Source organism: Scyliorhinus torazame, chromosome 19 (assembly GCF_047496885.1).
Source record: "Scyliorhinus torazame isolate Kashiwa2021f chromosome 19, sScyTor2.1, whole genome shotgun sequence".
In the NCBI taxonomy this organism is placed as follows: Eukaryota; Metazoa; Chordata; class Chondrichthyes; order Carcharhiniformes; family Scyliorhinidae; genus Scyliorhinus; species Scyliorhinus torazame.
The window spans coordinates 50,979,580-51,002,019 of record NC_092725.1 but is presented as its reverse complement, the minus strand read 5'-3'; the positions used below and the strand labels follow the sequence as shown (position 1 = coordinate 51,002,019).

Below are 22,440 nucleotides of genomic sequence, written 5' to 3'. Positions count from 1 at the left end.
CCGTGCGCATGCGCGAACTTGGATCTGAAAGTGAGGCGGCCCCGTGTGCTTAGCCAAAGCTGCGTGAATTACTCTGGGGTCCCTGCTGGCCCCCTGAAGGTGAATTGTGTTTTGTTCAGGAAAGTCAGGAGTAAACCGCAAGTGTTTTTATGCTGGTGTGGGGACATAGCCCCATTCTTGGAGAATCCAGCCCTGTGTGTCTGGATTGGGCTGTGTGTGTGGTTTGGTGTGAGTGTGTGGTTTGTTGTGAGTGTGTGGTTTGGTGTGTGTATGTGTGGTTTGGTGTGAGTGTGTGGTTTGTTGTGAGTGTGTGGTTTGGTGTGAGTGTGTGGTTTGGTGTGAGTGTGTGGTTTGTTGTGAGTGTGTGGTTTGGTGTGTGTATGTGTGGTTTGGTGTGAGTGTGGGGTTTGGTGTGAGTGTGTGGTTTGGTGTGAGTGTGTGGTTTGGTGTGAGTGTGTGTGGTTTGGTGTGTGTATGTGTGGTTTGGTGTGTGTATGTGTGGTTTGGTGTGAGTGTGGGGTTTGGTGTGAGTGTGTGGTTTGGTGTGAGTGTGTGGTTTGGTGTGAGTGTGTGGTTTGGTGTGTGTATGCGTGGTTTGGTGTGTGTATGTGTGGTTTGGTGTGTGTATGTGTGGTTTGGTGTGAGTGTGTGTGGTTTGGTGTGTGTATGTGTGGTTTGGTGTGTGTATGTGTGGTTTGGTGTGTGTATGTGTGGTTTGGTGTGTGTATGTGTGGTTTGGTGTGAGTGTGGGGTTTGGTGTGAGTGTGTGGTTTGGTGTGAGTGTGGGGTTTGGTGTGAGTGTGTGGTTTGGTGTGAGTGTGTGGTTTGGTGTGAGTGTGTGTGGTTTGGTGTGTGTATGTGTGGTTTGGTGTGTGTATGTGTGGTTTGGTGTGAGTGTGGGGTTTGGTGTGAGTGTGTGGTTTGGTGTGAGTGTGAGTGGTTTGGTGTGAGTGTGGGGTTTGGTGAGAGTGTGTAGTTTGGTGTGTGTGTAGTTTGGTGTGAGTGTGAGTGGTTTGGTGTGAGTGTGGGGTTTGGTGAGAGTGTGTGTAGTTTGGTGTGTGTGTAGTTTAGTGTGAGTGTGTGTGTGGTTTGGTGTGAGTGTGGGGTTTGGTGAGAGTGTGTGTAGTTTGGTGTGTGTGTAGTTTAGTGTGAGTGTGTGTGTGGTTTGGTGTGAGTGTGGGTGTGGTTTGGTGTGAGTGTGTGTGGTTTGCTGAGAGTGTGTGGGGTTTGGTGTGAGTGTGTGGGGTTTGGTGAGAGTGTGTGGGGTTTGGTGAGAGTGTGTGTAGTTTGGTGAGAGTGTGAGAGATTTGGTGGGAGTGGTTTAGCGCGAGTGGTTTGGTGTGCGTGTGTGTGGTTTGTTGTGAGTGTGGGTGTGGTTTGGTGTGAGTGGGTGTAGTTTGGTGTGAGTGTGGGGTTTGGTGAGAGTGTGTGTGGTTTGGTGTGAGTGTGAGTGGTTTGGTGGGAGTGTGAGTGGTTTGCTGCGAGTCTGTGTAGTTTGCTGTGAGTGAGCAGTTTTTTCTGGATGTTTGGTGATAATGTGTATAGTTTGATGCGAGTGAGAGAGATTTGGTGGGAGTGTGAGAGGTTTGGTGCGAGTGTGTGTAATTTGGTGAGAGTGTGAGTGGTTTGGTGTGTGTGTAGTTAGGTGTGAGTGTGAGTGGTTTGGTGTGTGTGTGTGTGGTTTGGTGTGAGCGTGTGTGGTTTGGTGTGAGTGTGGGTGTGGTTTGGTGTGAGTGTGGTTTGGTGTGAGTGTGGTTTGGTGTGAGTGCGCGTGTGGTTTGTTGAGAGTGTGTGTAGTTTGGGGAGAGTGTATGTAGTTTAGTGTGAGTATGAGTGGTTTGGTGTGAGTGTGGGTTTGGTGAGAGTGTGTGTAGTTTGGCTTGAGTGTGAATGGTTTGGTGTGTGTGTGCGGTTTGGTGTGAGTATGAGTGGTTTGGTGTGTGTGTAGTTTGGTGTGAGTGGTTTGGTGTGTGTGTGTGGGGTTTGGGGAGTGTGTGTGTGGTTTGGCGAGAGTGTGTGTAGTTTGGCGAGAGTGTGTGGTTTGGTGTGAGTGTATGTGGTGTGGTGCGAGTGTATGTGTGGTTTGGTGAGAGTGTGTGTGGTTTGGTGTGAGTGAGCAGTTTTTTGTGGATATTTGGTGTGGGTGTGGTTTGGTGATAATGTGTGTAGTTTGATGTGAGTGAGAGAGATTTGGTGGGAGTGTGTGGTTTGGTGCGAGTGTGTGTAGTTTGGTGTGAGTGTGTGTAGTTTGGTGTGAGTGTGTAGTTTGGCGTGAGTGTGAGTGGTTTGGTGTGTGTGTGTGTGGTTTGGTGTGCATGTGAGTTGATTGGTGTGTGTGTGTGTGTGTGTGGTTTGGTCTGTGTGTGAGTGGTTTGGTGTGTGTGTGTAGTTTGGTGTGAGTGGTTTGGTGTGTGTGGGGTTTGGGGTGAGTGTGTGTTGTTTGGTGTGTGTGATTTGGTGTGAGTGTGAGTGGTTTGGTGTGTGTGTGTAATTTGGTGTGTGTGTGGTTTGGTGTGAGTGTGGTTTGGTGTGAGTGTGGTTTGGTGTGAGTGTGGCTTGTTGTGAGTGTGTGTGGTTCAGTGTGAGTGCGGTTTGGTGTGTGTGTGTGATTTGGTGTGATTGTGGTTTGGTGTGAGTGTGGGTTGGTGTGAGTGTGAGTGTGGTTTGGTGTGAGTGTGTGTGGTTTGGTGTGAGTGTGAGTGTGGTTTGGTGTGAGTGTGGTTTGGTGTGAGTGTATGTGGTTTGGTGTGAGTGTGGCTTGGTGTGAGTGTGAGTGTAGTTTGGTATGAGTGTGAGTATGGTTTGGTGTGAGTGTAGTTTGGTATGAGTGTGGTTTGGTGTGAGTGTGGTTTGGGTGAGTTTGAATGTGGTTTGAGTGATTGTGAGTGTGGTTTGGTGTGAGTGTAGTTTGGGTGAGTGTGAGTGTGGTTTAGTGTGAGTGTGGTTTGGGTGAGTGAGTGTGGTTTGGTGTGAGTGTGAGTGTGGTTTGGTGTGAGTGTGGTTTGGTGTGAGTGTGATTTGCCTAATTTTGAGAGTCTCTGCCAGATTCCTGACTCGGGATCTTGGGAACTGGAGGAGGAAGGGGTGCGGTGAAATAAAGATATCTCTGTCGCCATGGGGAACTCTGGAAGAAAAGGAAAATAGCATCTCTGCGGTATAATATAATAGTATGGTGTAATTAAGTATAGTTAACATCCCTATTAGATGACCTGGGAATGGATAGATATTTGATCTGTTACCCCACGGTGCTAGTCATCAAATCATCACTTTCCATTTGACCTTACAATTAAGCAGTCTAAGAGGTAACTAGGCTCGCAATTATAAAGCCTAATATCGATTCATTCTAAAATTAGCATAACCTGAAAGTTGAACTACATTTTTAAAAATTTGTTTTAGGGATAGGGGTATTGCTGACTAGGCCAGCATTTATTCCCCATTTCTAATTAACCCTCGAGTTTCACGGTGGAGAGCTGCCTTCTTGAACTGCTGCAGTCCCTGAGGTTTAGGTGAGTCGCCAAAGTCCCAGGTGACCATCGGCTGCCTTCCCCTTTTGAGGGGGAGAGCTGACTGGTGGTGATTTAACCTGAGGCACCTCAGGCCAGGGGCAAGTTTGAGAAGTTAGGGTCTTCATGGTTACCCTCAGCCGGTACGGGAATTGAACCCACGCTCCGCGTCACCAACCAGCTGTCCAGCCAACTGAGCTCACGGTGCTCTTCGGGAGAGAGTTCCATGATTTTGACCCAGTGACTATGAAGGAATAGCTGATGGATTTCCAAATCGGGATAGTGTATGGCTTGGAGGGGAACTTCCAGGAGGTGGTGTTCTCATGTATCTGCTGTTCTTGTCCTTCTAGATGGTAGTAGTTTGGAAGGTCCTTTCCACAGAGGCTTGGTGAGTTGCCGTAGTGCATCTTGTAGATGGTACACACTGTTGCCACTGTGCTGTGATGGAGGGAGTGAATGTTTGTGGATTGGATGCCAATCAAGTGGGCTGTTTTGTCCTGAATGATGTGGAACGTCTTGAGTGCTGTTGGAGCTGCACTCATCCAGCCAAGTGGAGAGTATTCCATCACACTCCTGACTTGCGCCTTGTCGGTAGTGGACAGGCAGTCCAGTGGCTAGAACTGCCAGACACAGTGCCAGGGACCTGGGTTCAATTCCGGCCTCGGTTGATGGTCTGTGTGGAGTTTGCAATTTCTCCCCGTGTTCTGCATGTGTTTCCTCCGGGTGCTCCGGTTTCCTCACAGTCCAAAATTGTATGGGATAGATGAATTGGCCATGATGAATTGCCCCTTAATGTCCAATGGTTAGGTGGTTACAGGGATAGTGTGGGTGCTCTTTCAGGGGGTCAGTGCAGACGTGATGGGCTGAATGGCCTCCTTCTGCACTGTAAGGATTCTATGAGACAGGTTTTGGGGAGTCAGGAGGTGGGTTACTCGCTGCCGGATTCCTAGCCTTTGACCTGCTCTTACAGCCACAGTATTTATATGGCTAGTCCAGTTTCTGGTGAGAGGTAACCCTAAGAATGTTGATAGGATCTTATTTATATCAAAGAAACGAATCGTTGAGATGACTCATGGGCAGCACGGTAGCACAGTGGCTAGCACGGTTGCTTCACAGCTCCAGGGTCCCAAGTTTGATTCCCGGCTTGGGTCACTGTCTGTGCAGAGTCTGCACGTTCTCCCCGTGTCTGCGTGGGTTTCCTCCGGGTGCTCCGGTTTCCTCCCACAGTCCAAAGACGTGCAGTTTAGGTGGATTGGCCATGATAAATTGCCCTTAGTGTCCAATAAGTTTAAGTGGGGTTACTGGATTACGGGGATAGGGTGGAGGTGTGGGGCTTAAGTGGGGTGCTCTTTCCAAGGGCCGGTGCAGACCCGATGGGCCGAATGGCCCCCTTCTGCACTGTAAATTCTATATCTATGGCTCCATGCAGCTGAGGTGTCACATTTCCAATTCGCCTCAATTCGAGACAGATTTGCAAATTGCCCAGTGGAGGTAAAATTGGCGTTAATGCCAAAGCGATGGGTGCCTGGCGCTGTCGACTTTGCCGGATTACTGACCTGTGTTGTAGCCTCGACTCAATGCTGGCCACGGCCTGTGGTTCTTCCACAAGTTCCCAAGGTACCAGTCACTTTGGTTCTCCACCAACCCGAGGACTTGCTGACCTGTGGGAGAGAGAGAGAGCAGGGAAGCGTTAGCCTGAGGCGGTCTGCCCGTACCCCAAGCTCTTCCTGTCATCAACAGGCTCTTTATTCAAACTCATGCTTGGGTGGATTCCATCCGTCATTTCCTAGGTTGAGGACAGTGATTGTGGTAAATGACCCAATTTTCTGTAAACAGACCCGAAACAGTGACCCCCGTTTCCCTCTCCACTGATACCGTCCGATCTGCCGAGCATTTCCAGCATTTTCGGATTTTATTTCCGTCGCCGAGACGCTGCAGTATTTTGCTTTTGACCTAGTTTTCCACTGCACTCCTGGTGATAGCAGTAAATTAACTTCTGATGAGAGTATCGAGTGGTCAGACCCACATGTGGATAGCAATGGCAATTTTGGTTGGCAATCTGTCCCCCTGGGCACTGATGCCAGTTGTCTAAATGTGTCCTGAGCTGAGAATAACTAACCTAGTTGAGAATCAAAGGGGAGGCTTCAGTGTTTTGCTGCCAGCAGCACATTGACGCCCACTAAACCATTAGGGACCTGGGTTTCACACAGGAATCGTTTTATCTTTTGACAGAACTTATACTAAGACCATGAGACATAGGAGCAGAATTAGGCCACTCGGCCTATCGAGTCTGCTCCGCCATTCAATCATGGCTGATATATTTCACATCCCCTTCTCCCCATAACCTCTGATCCCCTTATTAATCAAGAACCTATCTATCTCTGTCTTAAAGACACTCAGTATTCTGTAAGTTTTAATAAGATCCCCCCCTCATCCTTCTTAGCTCCAACGAGTGCAAACCCAGAGTCCTCAACCGTTCCTCATATGACAAGCACTTGACAAGTGTGGCTCAATAGTTTGTCAGTCTGAAGCAGCAGGCAGGGGCACCATGGGCGGGATTCTCCGTTTCAGCAGCATAGTGTTGACGCCGTTGTAAACGCCGGAGTGTTTTACGACAGCGTCATCTGGCCGGTGGGAGCAACGACCCCCACCCCACAGGGGGCCAGCACGGCACTGGCGCGCTTCACGCAGCTCCAGCTGCCGATACGGGCGCCAGCATGGGTGGCGCAGGTCCGCGCATGCGCACCACGGCTGGCACGTGGGTTGCCTTCTCCGCGCCCAACCCCGGGCAACATGGCGGAGCCCTACAGGAGCCCGGTGCGGAGGAACATAGGCCGCCCCCGCAATTAGCCCGCCCGCCGATCGGTTGCCCCGATCACGGGCCTGGCCACCGGTGAAGCCTCCCCGAGAGTCAGATCCCCCCCAACCCCCCAACCAGGACAGCCCCCACAGCCGGAACGCCGAGGTCCAGCCAGGTAGGACCACACGGGAACGACACCAGCGGGACTCGGCCTGACTCGACGGGCATTCGGCCTGTCGAGCGTGGAGAATCCCGCCAGCGCCATTCCCGCCGATTCTCCGGTCACCAGAGAATCGGCGACCCGCCGTCGGAGCGGTGTCGCGTGGTTCGCGCCCCCCCTGGCAATTCTCCGACCAGGCGCGGGATCGGAGAATCCCGCTCCATGTACCTGGCAGATTGTTTAAGTCTGGTCTGTGCCAAGTTATTTGACTGCAGTTGGAAGTGGCAAGCAGGGGTCTCGCAACTGGGCTCCCACTCAGAAGAGGGGTTTTATGATTGCATCATCTTTCTTTCACCCGTGCGGAGTGGGTAGCCCATCCCTAACTCCGAAATGGATTATTCAAAGCTAGCCCTAAGTGCTATATCTAACTGTTTCTTGAAAACATACAATGGCTTCAACTACTTCCTGTGGTAATGAATTCCATAAGTTCACCACTGTCTGGGTGAAGTAATTTCTCATCTCTATCCTAAATGGTCTACCCTGTACCCTCAGACTGTGACTCTTGGCTCTGGACACCCCTTATTGCACCAAGCCTGTCTCATCCTGTTAGAAGTTCGTACAGGTTTCTATGAGAAGCCTCCTCATTCTTCTGAACTGCAGCGAATACAATCCTAAACGACTCGATCTCTCCTCATAGATCCATCCTTCCATCCCAGGGACCAGTGGGGTTGGACCACTCCCTGAACCGCCCGCTGCCTGGACCTGTTAATGGCCAACTTGGCGAGATACAGGAGCAAACCCACGAGGAGGGTCCCCCTCCCTCCCTCCCATCCCTCTCCCCACTGGGTGATCATCCATTTATATGGGCTCAAGGGCTATTAATGCCAATCACAGTTTCTCTTAACCATAAGAGTGCAATTAACAAACCTTAACAGTGAAATCGACATTAACAACCCTCTCAACAGAGCATGAACCATTTCTCAGGTCAGAGCCAAATTAAGAGAGGCCTTGATGGCTTGACCCTGACAATACATCTCATTACACCTCCAACAAGCAGGGATAGCCCCTGCATCACTGCCTTTTCCAATAATCCTTGCACGCTGCCGATATCTTCCTGTGGTTGACAACTGAAGCAGCACATTAAACAAAATAAGGGAGTTTAGCCGATGGTTTGACAGTGACTCAAGCAGATTGAGACGGACTATGTCTATTTTACATAGGATTATTAACAGTCTCTTGCGGGAAGGAAGATTTAAATTAGTCATTGATTCCCTTCCAGGCCAAGGTACGAAAACCAATGATGCGGCTACGAGCAAGTAATACCTCAATCCTCATTTGAGGCTTAGTGTGACTGGACTGGGCTGAGGTCCACGGGCTATTGTGGGGGTGGTAAGGAGGGTGACGGGGAGGGGGGGGGGGGGGGGGGGGGGAGAGATGATTGGGGGGGGGGGTTTGCACAATATATTACATTATAGCGAGCTGAAATAGGTCACCGCCACATGGTTTGACTGAGCTGTGTTTGTACCCTGTTGAGTAGAAATGTATGAATTAAAAAGCGACCATCAGTCAACTAGAACTCGAGGTCGCTGTTTAAAAATAAGGGGTCGCTGATTTGAGGCAGAGATGAGGAGATAGTTCTCTGAAACTCACTTTCTCAAAACGCAGTGGAGGCAGAACATTTGAATAACTTTAAGGCAGGGCTGGTGAATTGTTAATTCCCAAGGGGATGAACGGGTATCGGGGGGAGATAGGAATGTGGAGCTGAGGTTTAGACCACAAGGTCTGTAGGAGCAGAAGTAGGCCATTCAGCCCATCGATTCTGCTCCGCCATCCAATGAGATCATGACTGATCTGACGTGACAATCCTCAACTCCACTTTCCCGGCTTGTCTCCACAGCCCTCGATTCTTTCACTGATTAAAAATCTGTCGATCTCTGCCTTGAGCATACTTAATGGCCCAGCCTCTACAGCTCTCTGTGGCAAAGAATTCCACAGATTCACTACACTCGGAGAGAAGAAATTCCTCCTCATCTCCGTCTTATTCTGAGACTCAGTTACAATGAGATTAGTCGTGATCTTATTGAATGGCGGAGCAGGCTCGAGGGGCCGAGTGGCCAACTCCTGCTCCTAATATATATGTCCGTAGACAGCATGCAATCTCATTCTTGGTCAGGGTCTAAACCCAACTATCACATACCACTAACAAAGAAAACAAGCAGAGGTGAGGGGCTGGTTTAGCACAGGGCTAAATCGCTGGCTTTGAAAGCAGTCCAAGGCAGGCCAGCAGCACGGTTCAATTCCCGTACCGGCCTCCCCGAACAGGCGCCGGAATGTGGCGACTAGGGGGTTTTCACAGTAACTTCATTTGAAGCCTACTTGTGACAATAAGCAAATTCATTTCATTTCATTTCATTCGATAGGTTCAACTGGGATTACTGTTCAATTGAAAAGCAAGAAAGTCTTGTGTTTACTTAACACTTTTCATGACCCCCCCCCCCCCCGACATCGTAACGTGCTTTCAGTATTTTTTGAAGTGTAGTCACATGATTTTAAAAATAAATTTAGAGTACCCAATTCATTTTTTCTAATTAAGGGGCAATTTAATGTGGCCAATCTACCCACCCTGCACATCTTTGGGTTGTGGGGGCGAAACCCACACAAACACGGAGAGAATGTGCAAACTCCACACGGACAGTGACCCAGAGCCGGGATCGAACCTGGGTTCTCGGCACCGTGAGGCAGCAGTGCTAACCACTGTGCCACCGTGCTGCCCCCATCGCAAGTTTTAATGGAGGGGACGCAGCAGCCAACTGGTGCACAGCAAGCTCCCACACACATGAGAATGACGAGATGGCGAGGAATCGTACAAGAATCTGGCGAGGTGTCAGGCTCAGACTGAAAGCTGGCATGGAATTCTCCAGTCGCACAGACCAATTTTCTCGCCAAATCTCGAGCCTCTTCGTAAAAAAAAAGGAAATGAGTGAGCGCGATCTGTTCAGGAATCAAATTTATTTTTAAAAATTCATTTACGGGATGTGGGTGTTGCCGGCTCGGCCAGCATTTATTGTCCATGCCGAGTTGCTCTTCAGAAGGTGATGGCGAGTTGTCTTCTTGAACCATTGCAGTCCTTGAGTGCAGTGTCTATTTCTGGAAAGATCGATCAAATTCAACCTGATAATTGTGTGATTGAATAATCATAGAGTTGTTGACAGTGTGTAGAGATCTACCATGCGGATCGAGTGGCACTTGTGAACACTAAAACTCAGCAGAAATTTGAGTTAAAACTTCTCAGTGCAAATAAAAATTGTTTATTCCCTCTATTTGATTACAATTGAGAATCACTTAAATCTTATTCTCTAATAAGTCCGTCTAGCAAAAAGGACTTAAAGAGAAGCAACTTGTACCCAATTTAATTTTAAAAATAATACAGAAGTGGTTTCTTGCTTACGCCAAACAGCTTGCATTTACTTCAAGAGTTAGATTGGAAAAGTAAAAGTATAGAGAAAGAGAATAGTTTAGATCAAAGTATAGAATGATCTGGATAAAAATGGCCGTACAGACCCTCACGGTTATACTACATTATATCAGTCTTTAGCCATCTATCTACACCCCTATGTAATCCTAATTGATTTGGGTTAGAATCAAATGAGTTTGATTTAACGGTTAGCTGTCAATCTTCAATGTGCAACATGAGTTTTAATTGTTTCACGTCTGAATACTTGTGCATATTATGGAATGCTATTCTGTGCTGTTATCACGACCAGCGTAAACTGGTCTTCTGCTGACTTAGCTGTTGTCTGCATTGTGAACAATGGTGCCTTCATATTACTATGGCGTTGCTATGGTGTTGCTCTGTCCTTGATCTGACAGCACAAGTGTCAAACTGTCTTGCAAATGTGCTGATTTAATCTATAATGGAATTAGGCTGTTTCATGCTGTTTTGTGTCTCTGTATGTTTTGAGATGACCGGAGGTTATGAGTGAATTTAAAATGGGTATTTAAAAACTGGGACTTAATATTTACACTAAATAGCTATCTTTTACCTATCAGATGTATTAGAAAATAGTTGGTTTCTACAGGGTGATGGTCGATATCAACTCTATTAATTCACCAACAGCACAACCAGAAACATAATAGCTTTACAAAGGCTTTACAAATTTTACACATGTAAAATTATCGAATCAAAGGTTGGAGGGAGTGGCCAGCTGAGGTAAAGCTCTCTTTCTGACCTATTTCGAGGAAGGTGCTTTTCTCTCTAGCTTGGCCAAAATCTACTTGTAGTTGGGTGAGGCAAAAGGTAAACTATGGCTATTGCCCCCAACACTACTGCACATAGTGCCACTAGTTAATTTAGCAGCACATTTAGCTCTTAAAATTACCTGGAACACTCCGCCAGCAATCACTGGATTGATGTGACATCATTAAACAACACATCATTGCTAATGTTTGCTATATAATAGAAACTCCAACCATCAAATTAACCTGTCAAATCATCAAATTTACAGCCCGTTAACATGTTACAGGGACATTCGCAGAAACCTATTAAATACAAAACACAGACCAACAGCAGATTTATAAATCCATCCTTTCACAGAGTGAATGTCCCCATTTCTTAATTCCTTTGAAAACAAATCAGGTATTTGGGAAGATATTCCCACATATTTTACCACTGTCTCCAAAACACTGCAAGGTCCATGTACAAAAGAGAGTCTCACACGGACTGTAACGGCACCTCACGTGGACTGTAACGGCAAATCACGCAGACTGTAACGCTGCCTCACGCGGACTGTAATTCCGCTTTTAAAGCAGAGGCCAGCAGCACAGTTCAATTCCCGTACCGGACACCCCGAACAGGCGCCGGAATATGGCAACTAGGGGCTTTTCACAGTAACTTCATTTGAAGCCTACTTGTGACAATTAGCGATTTTCATTTCATTTCATTTTCACGTGGACTGTAACACCACCTCACATGGACTGTAACGCCGCCTCACGCGGACTGTAACACCACCTCACATGGACTGTAACGCCGCCTCACACGACCGAAATGCCGCCCCTCACGGACTGTAATGCCGCCTCACACGGACTGTAATGCTGCCTCACACGAAGAGTACGCCGCCGCACATGGACTGTAATGTTGCCCCACACGGCCTGGAATAGAACATAGAAAATACAGCACAGAACAGGCCCTTCGGCCCACGATGTTGTGCCGAACCTTTGTCCTAGATTAATCATAGATTATCATTGAATTTACAGTGCAGAAGGAGGCCATTCGGCCCTTTGAGTCTGCACCGGCTCCTGGAAAGAGCACCCTACCCAAACTCAACACCTCCACCCAACACCAAGGGCAATTTTGGACATTAAGGGCAATTTATCATTGGCCAATTCACCTAACCTGCACATCTTTGGACTGTGGGAGGAAACCGGAGCACCCGGAGGAAACCCATGCAGACACGGGGAGGACGTGCAGACTCCGCACAGACAGTGACCCAAGCCGGAATCGAACCTGGGACCCTGGAGCTGTGAAGCATTGTGCTATCCACAATGCTAACGTGCTGCCCTTGAGAACAAATAAATCTACACCATATCATTTTACCGTAATCCATGTACCTATCCAATAGCTGCTTGAAGGTCCCTAATGTTTCCGACTCAACTACTTCCACAGGCAGTACATTCCATGCCCCCACTACTCTCTGGGTAAAGAACCTACCTCTGATATCCCTCCTATATCTTCCACCTTTCACCTTAAATTTATGTCCCCTTGTAATGGTTTGTTCCACCCTGGGAAAAAGTCTCTGACTGTCTACTCTATCTATTCCCCTGATCATCTTATAAACCTCCATCAAGTCGCCCCTCATCCTTCTCCGTTCTAATGAGAAAAGGCCTAGCACCCTCAACCTTTCCTCGTAAGACCTACTCTCCATTCCAGGCAACATCCTGGTAAATCTTCTTTGCACCTTTTCCAAAGCTTCCACATCCTTCCTAAAATGAGGCGACCAGAACTGTACACAGTACTCCAAATGTGGCCTTACCAAAGTTTTGTACAGCTGCATCATCACCTCACGGCTCTTAAATTCAATCCCTCTGTTAATGAACGCGAGCACACCATAGGCCTTCTTCACAGCTCTATCCACTTGAGTGGCAACTTTCAAAGATGTATGAACATAGACCCCAAGATCTCTCTGCTCCTCCACATTGCCAAGAACTCTACCATTAACCCTGTATTCCGCATTCATATTTGTCCTTCCAAAATGGACAACCTCACACTTTTCAGGGTTAAACTCCATCTGCCACTTCTCAGCCCAGCTCTGCATCCTATCTATGTCTCTTTGCAGCCGACAACAGCCCTCCTCACTATCCACAACTCCACCAATCTTCGTATCGTCTGCAAATTTACTGACCCATCCTTCAACTCCCTCATCCAAGTCATTAATGAAAATCACAAACAGCAGAGGACCCAGAACTGATCCCTGCGGTACGCCACTGGTAACTGGGATCCAGGCTGAATATTTACCATCCACCACCACTCTCTGACTTCTATCGGTTAGCCAGTTCGTTATCCAACTGGCCAAATTTCCCACTATCCCATGCCTCCTTACTTTCTGCATAAGCCTACCATGGGGAACCTTATCAAATGCCTTACTAAAATCCATGTACACTACATCCACTGCTTTACCTTCATCCACATGCTTGGTCACCTCCTCAAAGAATTCAATAAGACTTGTAAGGCAAGACCTACCCCTCACAAATCCGTGCTGACTATCCCTAATCAAGCTGTGTCTTTCCAGATGCTCAGAAATCCTATCCTTCAGTACCCTTTCCATGACTTTGCCTACCACCGAAGTAAGACTAACTGGCCTGTAATTCCCAGGGTTATCCCTAGTCCCTTTTTTGAACAGGGGCACGACATTCGCCACTCTCCAATCCCCTGGTACCACCCCTGTTGACAGTGAGGACGAAAAGATCAGTGCCAACGGCTCTGCAATTTCATCTCTTGCTTCCCATAGAATCCTTGGATATATCCCGTCAGGCCCGGGGGACTTGTCTATCCTCAAGTTTTTCAAAATGCCCAACACATCTTCCTTCCTAACAAGTATTTCCTCGAGCTTACCAATCTGTTTCACACTGTCCTCTCCAACAATATCGCCCCTCTCATTTGTAAATACAGAAGAAAAGTACTCGTTCAAGACCTCTCCTATCTCTTCAGACTCAATACACAATCTCCCGCTACTGTCCTTGATCGGACCTACCCTCGCTCTAGTCATTCTCATATTTCTCACATATGTGTAAAAGGCCTTGGGGTTTTCCTTGATCCTACCCGCCAAAGATTGTTCATGCCCTCTCTTAGCTCTCCTAATCCCTTTCTTCAGTTCCCTCCTGGCTATCTTGTATCCCTCCAATGCCCTGTCTGAACCTTGTTTCCTCAGCCTTACATAAGTCTCGTTTTTCCTCTTAACAAGACATTCAACCTCTCTTGTCAACCATGGTTCCCTCACTCGACCATCTCTTCCCTGACTGACAGGGACATACATATCAAGGACACGTAGCACCTGTTCCTTGAACAAGTTCCACATTTTACTTGTGTCCTTCCCTGACAGCCTATGTTCCCAACTTATGCACTTCAATTCTTGTCTGACAACATCATATTTACCCTTCCCCCAATTGTAAACCTTGCCCTGTTGCACGTACCTATCCCTCTCCATTACTAAAGTGAAAGTCACAGAATTGTGGTCACTATCTCCAAAATGCTCCCCCACTAACAAATCTATCACTTGCCCTGGTTCATTACCAAGTACCAAATCCAATATTGCCCCTCCTCTGGTCGGACAATCTACATACTGTGTTAGAAAAGCTTCCTGGACACACTGCACAAACACCACCCCATCCAAACTATTTGATCTAAAGAGTTTCCACTCAATATTTGGGAAGTTAAAGTCGCCCATGACTACTACCCTATGACTTCTGCACCTTTCCAAAATCTGTTTCCCAATCTGTTCCTCCACATCTCTGCTACTATTGGGGGGCCTATAGAAAACTCCTAACAAGGTGACTGCTCCTTTCCTATTTCTGACTTCGACCCACACTAACTCAATAGGGTGATACTCCTCGAACTGCCTTTCTGCAGCTGTTATACTGCTGCCTCACATGGACTGTAGCATGAGTTACATGAGCAATGCGACATGAATCCAAGGTCCCGGTTGAGGCCGTACTCAATGTGTTCATGAGTGCTCTGCATCACAGACCAGCTGTCTAGCCAAGTGAGCTAAACCAGCTTCATGGTCATAATGCAAAATGGCAGAAAACAAGTGTAAATTGTCGGGGTATGTTCCTGGAGTCTGAATCAAGTGACCAGTGGAACAGTGAAGTAGAGATGTGGGCACAAACTGATTCTCTGTCAAATAGAAAAGAAGTTATGACCTTGACGTTGTCACTTCCTATCGGAAAAAAAATCAGATTATGACATCCATGCTCATTAGGTGGATAATAACGAAGGCTTCTACATTCCATTAAGAGTTCTTTGATGAAGTCTACAACAGTTAAAGCAGCATGGTTAGATTTTAAAAAAAAAACAGAATAGGCTACTGGTTTTAACTAGTGTCTGGTTCTCAAAGGAGGAAGCTGTGCTGGATTAGATGTCTGCTGTCTGAAAAGAATTCCTGGGGGAACAGTCATTTCCTTCAGCCTTCCATGGAACATTCCAGCATGACACAAATAATAGAAGGCTCAATAACTGCCAGGCTTAGAAACCGTCGGACACCGGCATCAATACAACGCAAACATTACACATAGACAAAATGGTTACCAGAGCAACTTTGGCAGATCTGACCATTACAGCTTAAGACAAAATTGGATCAAAAACAACGAGCAAATGAATCCCAGGTACGCCCAAGGAAGAGTAATAGGTGCAACAGGTGTTATTTGAAGTTCCATTATGTGTTCAATTGCCCAGAACAGAGAGGCGGAGTCTATGAAATGATACGGAGAATTCTGAGGCTGAAGATAGAATTACAGAATCACCGATTAATACAGTGCAGAAGAGGCCCTTCGGCCCATTGAGTCTGCACCGACACATGAAACACATCTGACCTGTCTACCATTTGCCAGCACTTGGCCCATAGCTTTGAATGTCATGACGTAATCTTGCAGGTACTTTTTGAAGAGAGAACCTGCCTCTACCACTCTCCCAGGCAGTTTCAGACCATCACCACCCTCCGGGTAAAAATATTGGGCGGGATTCTCCCATCGGGTGGCTAAGTGCCGACACTGGAGTAAAAACGGGAGTGTTTTACTCCGGTGTCGGCGCCCGTTCCGGGACCCCATTCTGAGGCCCACAAGTGGGGTAGCACGGCGCTGGAGCGGCCCACGCCACTCCACCTGAACCCGGCGCCGCGGGGTCCGCCCATGCGCAGTTGGGCCGGCGTCAACTAGCGCATGCGCAGTGGCCTTCTTCCCCACGCCGGCCCCAACGCCAAATGACGCAGGGCTACAGGAGCTGGCGTGGAGGAAAGGAGGCCGGGGGGCAGAGAGTCTGGCCTGCCAATCGGTGGGCCCCGATCGCGGGCCTTGCCACTACGGAGGCCCCCCCTGGGGCCGGGCCCCCCCTCCCCCCACAGGCTGCCCACGGACCCTTCAACGCTGAGATCCCACTGGCTCACAGGATGCTGGAACGGTGCCGGAGGGACTCGGCTTTTTGATGACGGCCGCTCGGCTCTTCTGGGCTGGAGAATCGGCGCGCTGGCTCCTGCCGGAGAGTCGGCACATACCCTGACTGGCGCCATGCCGACCACGCCAGAGCCGATTGTCCGCACTGCAGAGAATTGCGTCCCGGCCTCCGGGCGCGATTCACGCGGCACGGCGCCGATTCTCCGATCCGGCGGGGGTCAGAGAATTCCGCCCATTTTTCCTCACATCCACCGTAAACCTCCTGTCCTTCACCTTGAACTTATGTCACCTCACGACTGACCGTTCAACTAAGGGGACCAGCTGCTCCCTATCCACCCTGTCCATGCCCCTCAGAATTTTGCACACCTCGATCAGGTCACCCCTCAGTCTTCTCTCCTCCAGCGAAAGCAGCCCAAGCCTCCCAATCTCTCTTCATAACATCCTAGGCAACATCTTGGCGAATCATCTCTGCACCCCTCCAGTGCAATCATATCTTTCCTATAATGTGATGACCAGAACACATACAGTACGCCTTCTGTCTTCTACAGCTAAGCCAATAGTGAATCCACCTTATCAAGTTACCCTGTATCCCATGTGCATTGCTTTCTTCCATCAGCCTCCCATGTGGGAACTTGTCAAAGGCTTTGCTGAAATCCATGTAAACTACATCAACTACACTACCCTCATCGAGACACCTGGTCATGGCCTCAAAAAATTCAATCAAATTTCTTAGGCATTACCTTCCTCTGACACAGCCATGCTGACTATCGCTGATCAAACTCTGATCAAACCTTGCCTCTCCAAGTGGAGATAGATTCTCTCCTTCAGAATTTTCTCCAATAGTTTCCCTACCACTGCCGTGAGACTCACTGGTCTACAGTTCCCTGGCTTATCTCTACAACCTTTCTTAAATAGTGGGATCACATTAGCTGTTCTCCAGTCCTTTGGCACCTCCCCCTTGGCCAGAGAAGAATTAAACGTTTGGGTCATTGCCCCTGCAATCTCCTCCCTCACCTTCCACAGCAGCCTGGGACACAATTGATCCTGATCTGGGGATTTGTCCACTTTTAAGCCTGCCAACGCTTCCAATACCTTGTCCCTCCCTATGTCAATTTGTTCAAGAACCTCTCGGTCTCTCTCCCCAAGTTCCATATCTGCCTCCTCATTCTCTTGGATGAAGACAGATGTGAAGGCTTGTTCAACACCCTACCAATGCCCTCTGGCTCCACCCACAGATTCCCCACTTGCTCCTTAATGGGCCCTACTCCTTCCCCAGTTATCCTCTTCCCATTGATATACTGACAGAATATCCTGTTTTCCCTACTTTTATCAACTGAAGCTTTCTCATATCCCCTCTTTGCTCTCCTAATTGCTTTCTTAAACTCCATCCTTCACTTTCTGTACTCCACTAATGCCTCCATTGATTTGCTCCCCTTGTACTTGCTATAAGTCTCTCTTTTCCTTCTCATCGTATCCTGAATATCTCTGATCATCCATGGTTCACTGTGCTTGTTACTCCGTCCTATTATCCTAGAGGGAATAGGTTGGGCCTGTCCCCTCCCCATTCATTTTTGAATGTCCCAACTGCTCTACTGTAGATTGCCTACCTTGGCCAGATCCTGTATTATTTTACTAATATCCACTCTTCCCCAATCCGAAACCTTTTTTTGCAACTAGTCTATTTCTTTGTCCATAACAAGCCTGTTCCACCTCCATCTTGGGTAGCACGGTAGCACAGTGATTAGCACTGTTGCTTCACAGCTCCAGGGTCCTAGGTTCGATTTCCAGCTTGGGTCACTGTCTGTGCGGAGTCTGCACGTTCTCCCCGTATCTGCGTGGGTTTCCTCCTGGTGCTCCGGTTTCCTCCCAGAGTCCAAAGATGTGCAGGTTAGGTGCATTGGCCATGATAAATTGCCCTTAGTGTCCAAAATGGTTAGGTGGGGTTACTGGGTTACCAGTATAAAGGGGATAGGGTGGGGTGTGGGCCTTAAGTAGGGTGCTCTTTCCAAGGGCCGGTGCAGACTCGATGGGTTGAATGGCCACCTTCTGCACTGTAAATTCTATGATTCTATGATTCTACAACTATCCCAATTACTGTAGGGAAAGTTGAAATCACCGAACATAATTACCCTCTTATTATTTTTACACACCTCCTCATATTACGCACATATTTGCTCTTCAATTTCCCGCTGAATATCTGGCGATCTATAATAAACATGTAGCAACTTGGCTGTCCCTTTTTCATTCCTAAAGTCTATCCACAAAGCTTAATTTGATGCCACCACCAAGATAATCATCTCTCCTTACTGTAGTAACTGAATCTTCAACTAATAATGCAATGCCTCCTCCTCTTTTACACCCTCTGTTTCACCTGAAGATTCTATATTCCAGGGTGTTGAGCTGCCCCTCACTCAACCGTGTCTCCGTGATGGCCACTAAATTCACAATTTCACGAGTCAATCCTCTCCCTTAACTCATCCGTTTTATTTGCAATACTCCTGACATTAAAGTACATCCACCCTCGTCTTACTCTCTTGAAACTTAATAAATAATAGCTAATTATTTAATTAATAGATTAATACAGTAATAGATAAATCTGCACAAATTATTCAGATCACAAGGAGCTTTCAGCCCTGTTATGAATGTATTAGTGGTAAACTCCTTTAACTGCACTGTACTAGATAGTACTTGCACTTCAACAGTATGGGGTCAAGATTCGTCAAAATGTTATGTTGATTCACTTAGCAGTGGGGGATTGAAACATGGTTAAGAAATAGAAAAGTACTACATGCTTTACGTTCAGAGATGACAACATATTGAGGTCGCTAAGGAGAGTTGTGATCCATGTAAAATAGCGAGGGTAAACCCTTTTATAAATACTTATATAATCTCGAGTGAGATAATTATGCTGTTGAGCAAGCCTTCTATTAAAAAATTGCACAAATGAAACTTAATTTAGATATAAGGCAATTATTTTGGAAAATCAGTGGACCTGAAGTCCTGTGAGGACATTATGATATTCTTTGAACAAAACCAAATGTTTCTCATCAGAATGTTAGAAGTATTAATGGCATCAGGTGACAAGAAACAGGGAGAAAAGAAACAAACTGTCTTACAATTATAGCTACTTGTCAAAGGGTAAACATTTTGCTAAACGATGCAGGTGTAGTTGATGAAGAGTGTATGAGTCTAAAAGAGACTTCCGAGAATTGTGAAAGGTATAAAAACTATCGAAGGACTCCTCCATATCCTATTGTAAGCGTCCCATCGGTAGGTGATTTTAATGGAGTAGTTGCCATGGTCTAAATTTATGAGTATATTTTAATTTTACAGACCTGGTGACTGGATGTCGCCTTCCTGCAAACCGGCAAAAATTCATTCCTCACGATTAGTCAGAATCAATTATAAAATCTTTGATCCTGAGCAGAAGGTGCCGAAAGCGCTGATGCGGTTTGTGCTGGAAGCGCCGAAGAACAGAATGCGGTCAACCAAAGGCAATGTGAGCCATCAAGACACACTGACGAGCGCTGTCATGTCCAAAGGCCAATTGCCCGGAGCGGCTACTCGGGTGACATGTATACCAGATGGGATGGAGGGATGTGACAATTGTGGGATATGCCGAATTGGCTACCGGCAGTTTTAGATATCGGTTGAACCTCCAGGATGATGGCCCAGCTGCAAGGTCCACGCACTGGCAGAGTGGGATGAAAGAGTCTGCATGTGAGAACACTGATCGTGGGTCTGGAAGAGACCTGCTATCAGAAAATGACCAGGTACCAGAGAAATACCCTTAGATGCTGGAAGAGAGAGTTCCCCTGCAGTGGAGACACACCGTTCTTGCTCAATTCCTTCAACCGAGAGCTGGACCTTGTACCAGTTGGGGCAGACATCACCTCTTATAAAAGGTACATGTTTGAGAAAATTTCAAGCAAGTGTGATCTCCTGGACCAGTTACAGTGACTTAGCTGGGTCAGAGAGGAATCTCCCAGATTTATTGTCTCCAAATAGTTTTTAAATCTAAAATCTTTCAGTTGTCCCAGATGATCACATTGCTTTGAGTGGACTCCGTATATATTGTGATTCACAAGGTATGCTGTGTCCAGAACCAGGAGTCACAGTCTGAGGATTCAGGGTAAACCATTTCGGACAGAGATGAGGCAACATTTCTTCACCCAAAGAGTGGTGAGCCTGTGGAATTCATTACCATAAGAAGTAGCGATGCTAAATCATTGAATATATTCAAGAGGCAGCTAGATATAGCACTTGGGGAGAACGGGATCAAAGGCTATGGAGAGAAAGCAGGATTAGGCTATTGAGTTGGATGATCAGCCATAATCATGATGAATGGCGGAGAAGGCTCGAAGGGCCAAAAGGCTTCCTCCTGCTCCTATCTTCTATGTATCTATGTATTACAATAGTGTGGAGCAGGCTGGGTGCAGCAGAAGGCCCATCATTATTTGCATGTTTGCATAAACGTTACTGTAAAATTAGAATTGAAAGTGCCAATTGCAGGTTAGCAATAAAAGCATGAATGTGAAATGGATAATGAAAGTGTTAATGTAAAATCAACAGTGAAAGCATTACGGTGAAATTGTAACTGTAAACAGCAACTTATTCTTAGAATTCTTAGAATTTACAGTGCAGGAGGCAGCCATTCGGCCCATTGAGTCTGCACCGGCTCTTGGAAAGAGCACCCTACCCAAGGTCAACACCTCCATCCTATCCCCATAACCCAGTAACCCCACCCAACACTAAGGGCAATTTTGGACACGAAGGGCAATTTATCATGGCCAATCCACCTAACCTGCACATCTTTGGACTTTGGGAGGAAACCGGAGCACCCGGAGGAAACCCACGCACACACTGGGAGGATGTGCAGACTCCTCACAGACAGTGACCCAAGCCGGAATCGAACCTGGGACCCTGGAGCTGTGAAGCAATTGTGCTATCCACAATGCTACCATTGGGGGACATTCCAATGTCACAGAGGAATATTTGCTTTACAGAGATATTCTTTGAGAAAGAGATCTTTTGACACTGCTTTACAGAAAGATCTGACTCCTGTCAGAACAATGCATAAGCTTTGGCTGTGTGTCTTCGAGTGCTGTTTCAATTGGTTTGTTTCAGCTCCCTCTTGTCCGCAACCAAGCCTGCACTGCTTTAAGGATTGTTAATCACTTTTAACTAAACTGCAGAGTTGAAAACATGACTTGCTTCACCCAGAAGAGAACTGAACTGAAAATGCTTTCTCAAAAAAGCCTGATTCATTAGCTGCACCCAACAATGACATCATCTCACCAAGCTAAAAACTAATTAACTCCCCAGGGAATCCCCTTAATCAAAACAAAATTGAATTAGCCCAGGTTTTTTACGATGGTTAACTGCACCTCAAAAGCTTTGCTGTCTTTCAGCCTAAGGATCTTCTAAAACATGATGTCAGCAGTCAAACACACTCTAATCCATGCTTTTAACCCTTACTTTACCAAATATTTATACTACAATATATCTGAAATGCCTACATTCGTCACAGTGGGTTTCCTCCAGGTGCTTTGGTTTAATCCCACAAAGATGTGCAGTTTAGGTGGATTGGCCATGCTAAATTGCCCCCTTAGTATCCAAAGGTGTGCACGTTAGGTGGGGTTACAGGGATGTGGGTGTGGGCATTGGTAGGGTGCTCTTTCGGTGAGTCAGTGCAGACTCAATGGGCCAAATGGCCGCTTCTGCACTGTCGGGATTCTTTGAACAGCTGATCTCGAGCTCAGATATGACAGTAAGCCTGCAAATAGTCTGGTTCAGCCTTAAATAGCTGCCAGAGACTGAGGCAGAGTCAGTGGCGAGGGGATAAGAGTTGGCGGAAGGTAACGATCGGTATTCCCAGTGTTTTGTTGGAAAGGAGATGACAGGGAAGGGGGCATCCAGTGTTAAAGTCAGAGGTTCCACAATGGGATCAAATTCACCTGGGCAGAGGGAATGGCCTGGAGCATCGACAAACTGTTATCCCAGTCCAGAAACAGGTGGCTGAGGTGCAAGAACACTGTGAAAAATGCACCCTGCAGACAGTGAGCAAGTATTGAACTAATACAATGTGTAATCCACTTTTATGAATTCCAGGGTGCTGAATTTTAAATCCGTCTCTGAACCACAAACTGGAACAGTCATCACTAAGAGCCCAGAGCAAAGTCTGAAGTCTGTGAGCAATGCAGCCTTTTCTAGCTCTCTTTACTTCTAGATTTTTCCATGTTTAATCATCTGAACTTTCTTTTAGTCCATCTGCAGGTACAAATATGTAATCCACCTGCCCTTCCTTCTCAATGAGT

General features: G+C 47.1%; 1 protein-coding gene across 2 annotated transcripts in view; it reads right to left on the bottom strand.

The window, feature by feature from the left end:
* Positions 1-22,440, bottom strand: part of large1 (LARGE xylosyl- and glucuronyltransferase 1) — a 678,219-nt gene that overhangs the window by 213,711 nt on the left and 442,068 nt on the right. For both annotated transcript variants that reach the window (XM_072484258.1, XM_072484259.1), the window contains exon 7: positions 5,060-5,164. In XM_072484258.1, the coding sequence (XP_072340359.1) occupies positions 5,060-5,164 (105 nt within the window). The remainder of the gene's footprint in view (positions 1-5,059; positions 5,165-22,440) is intronic.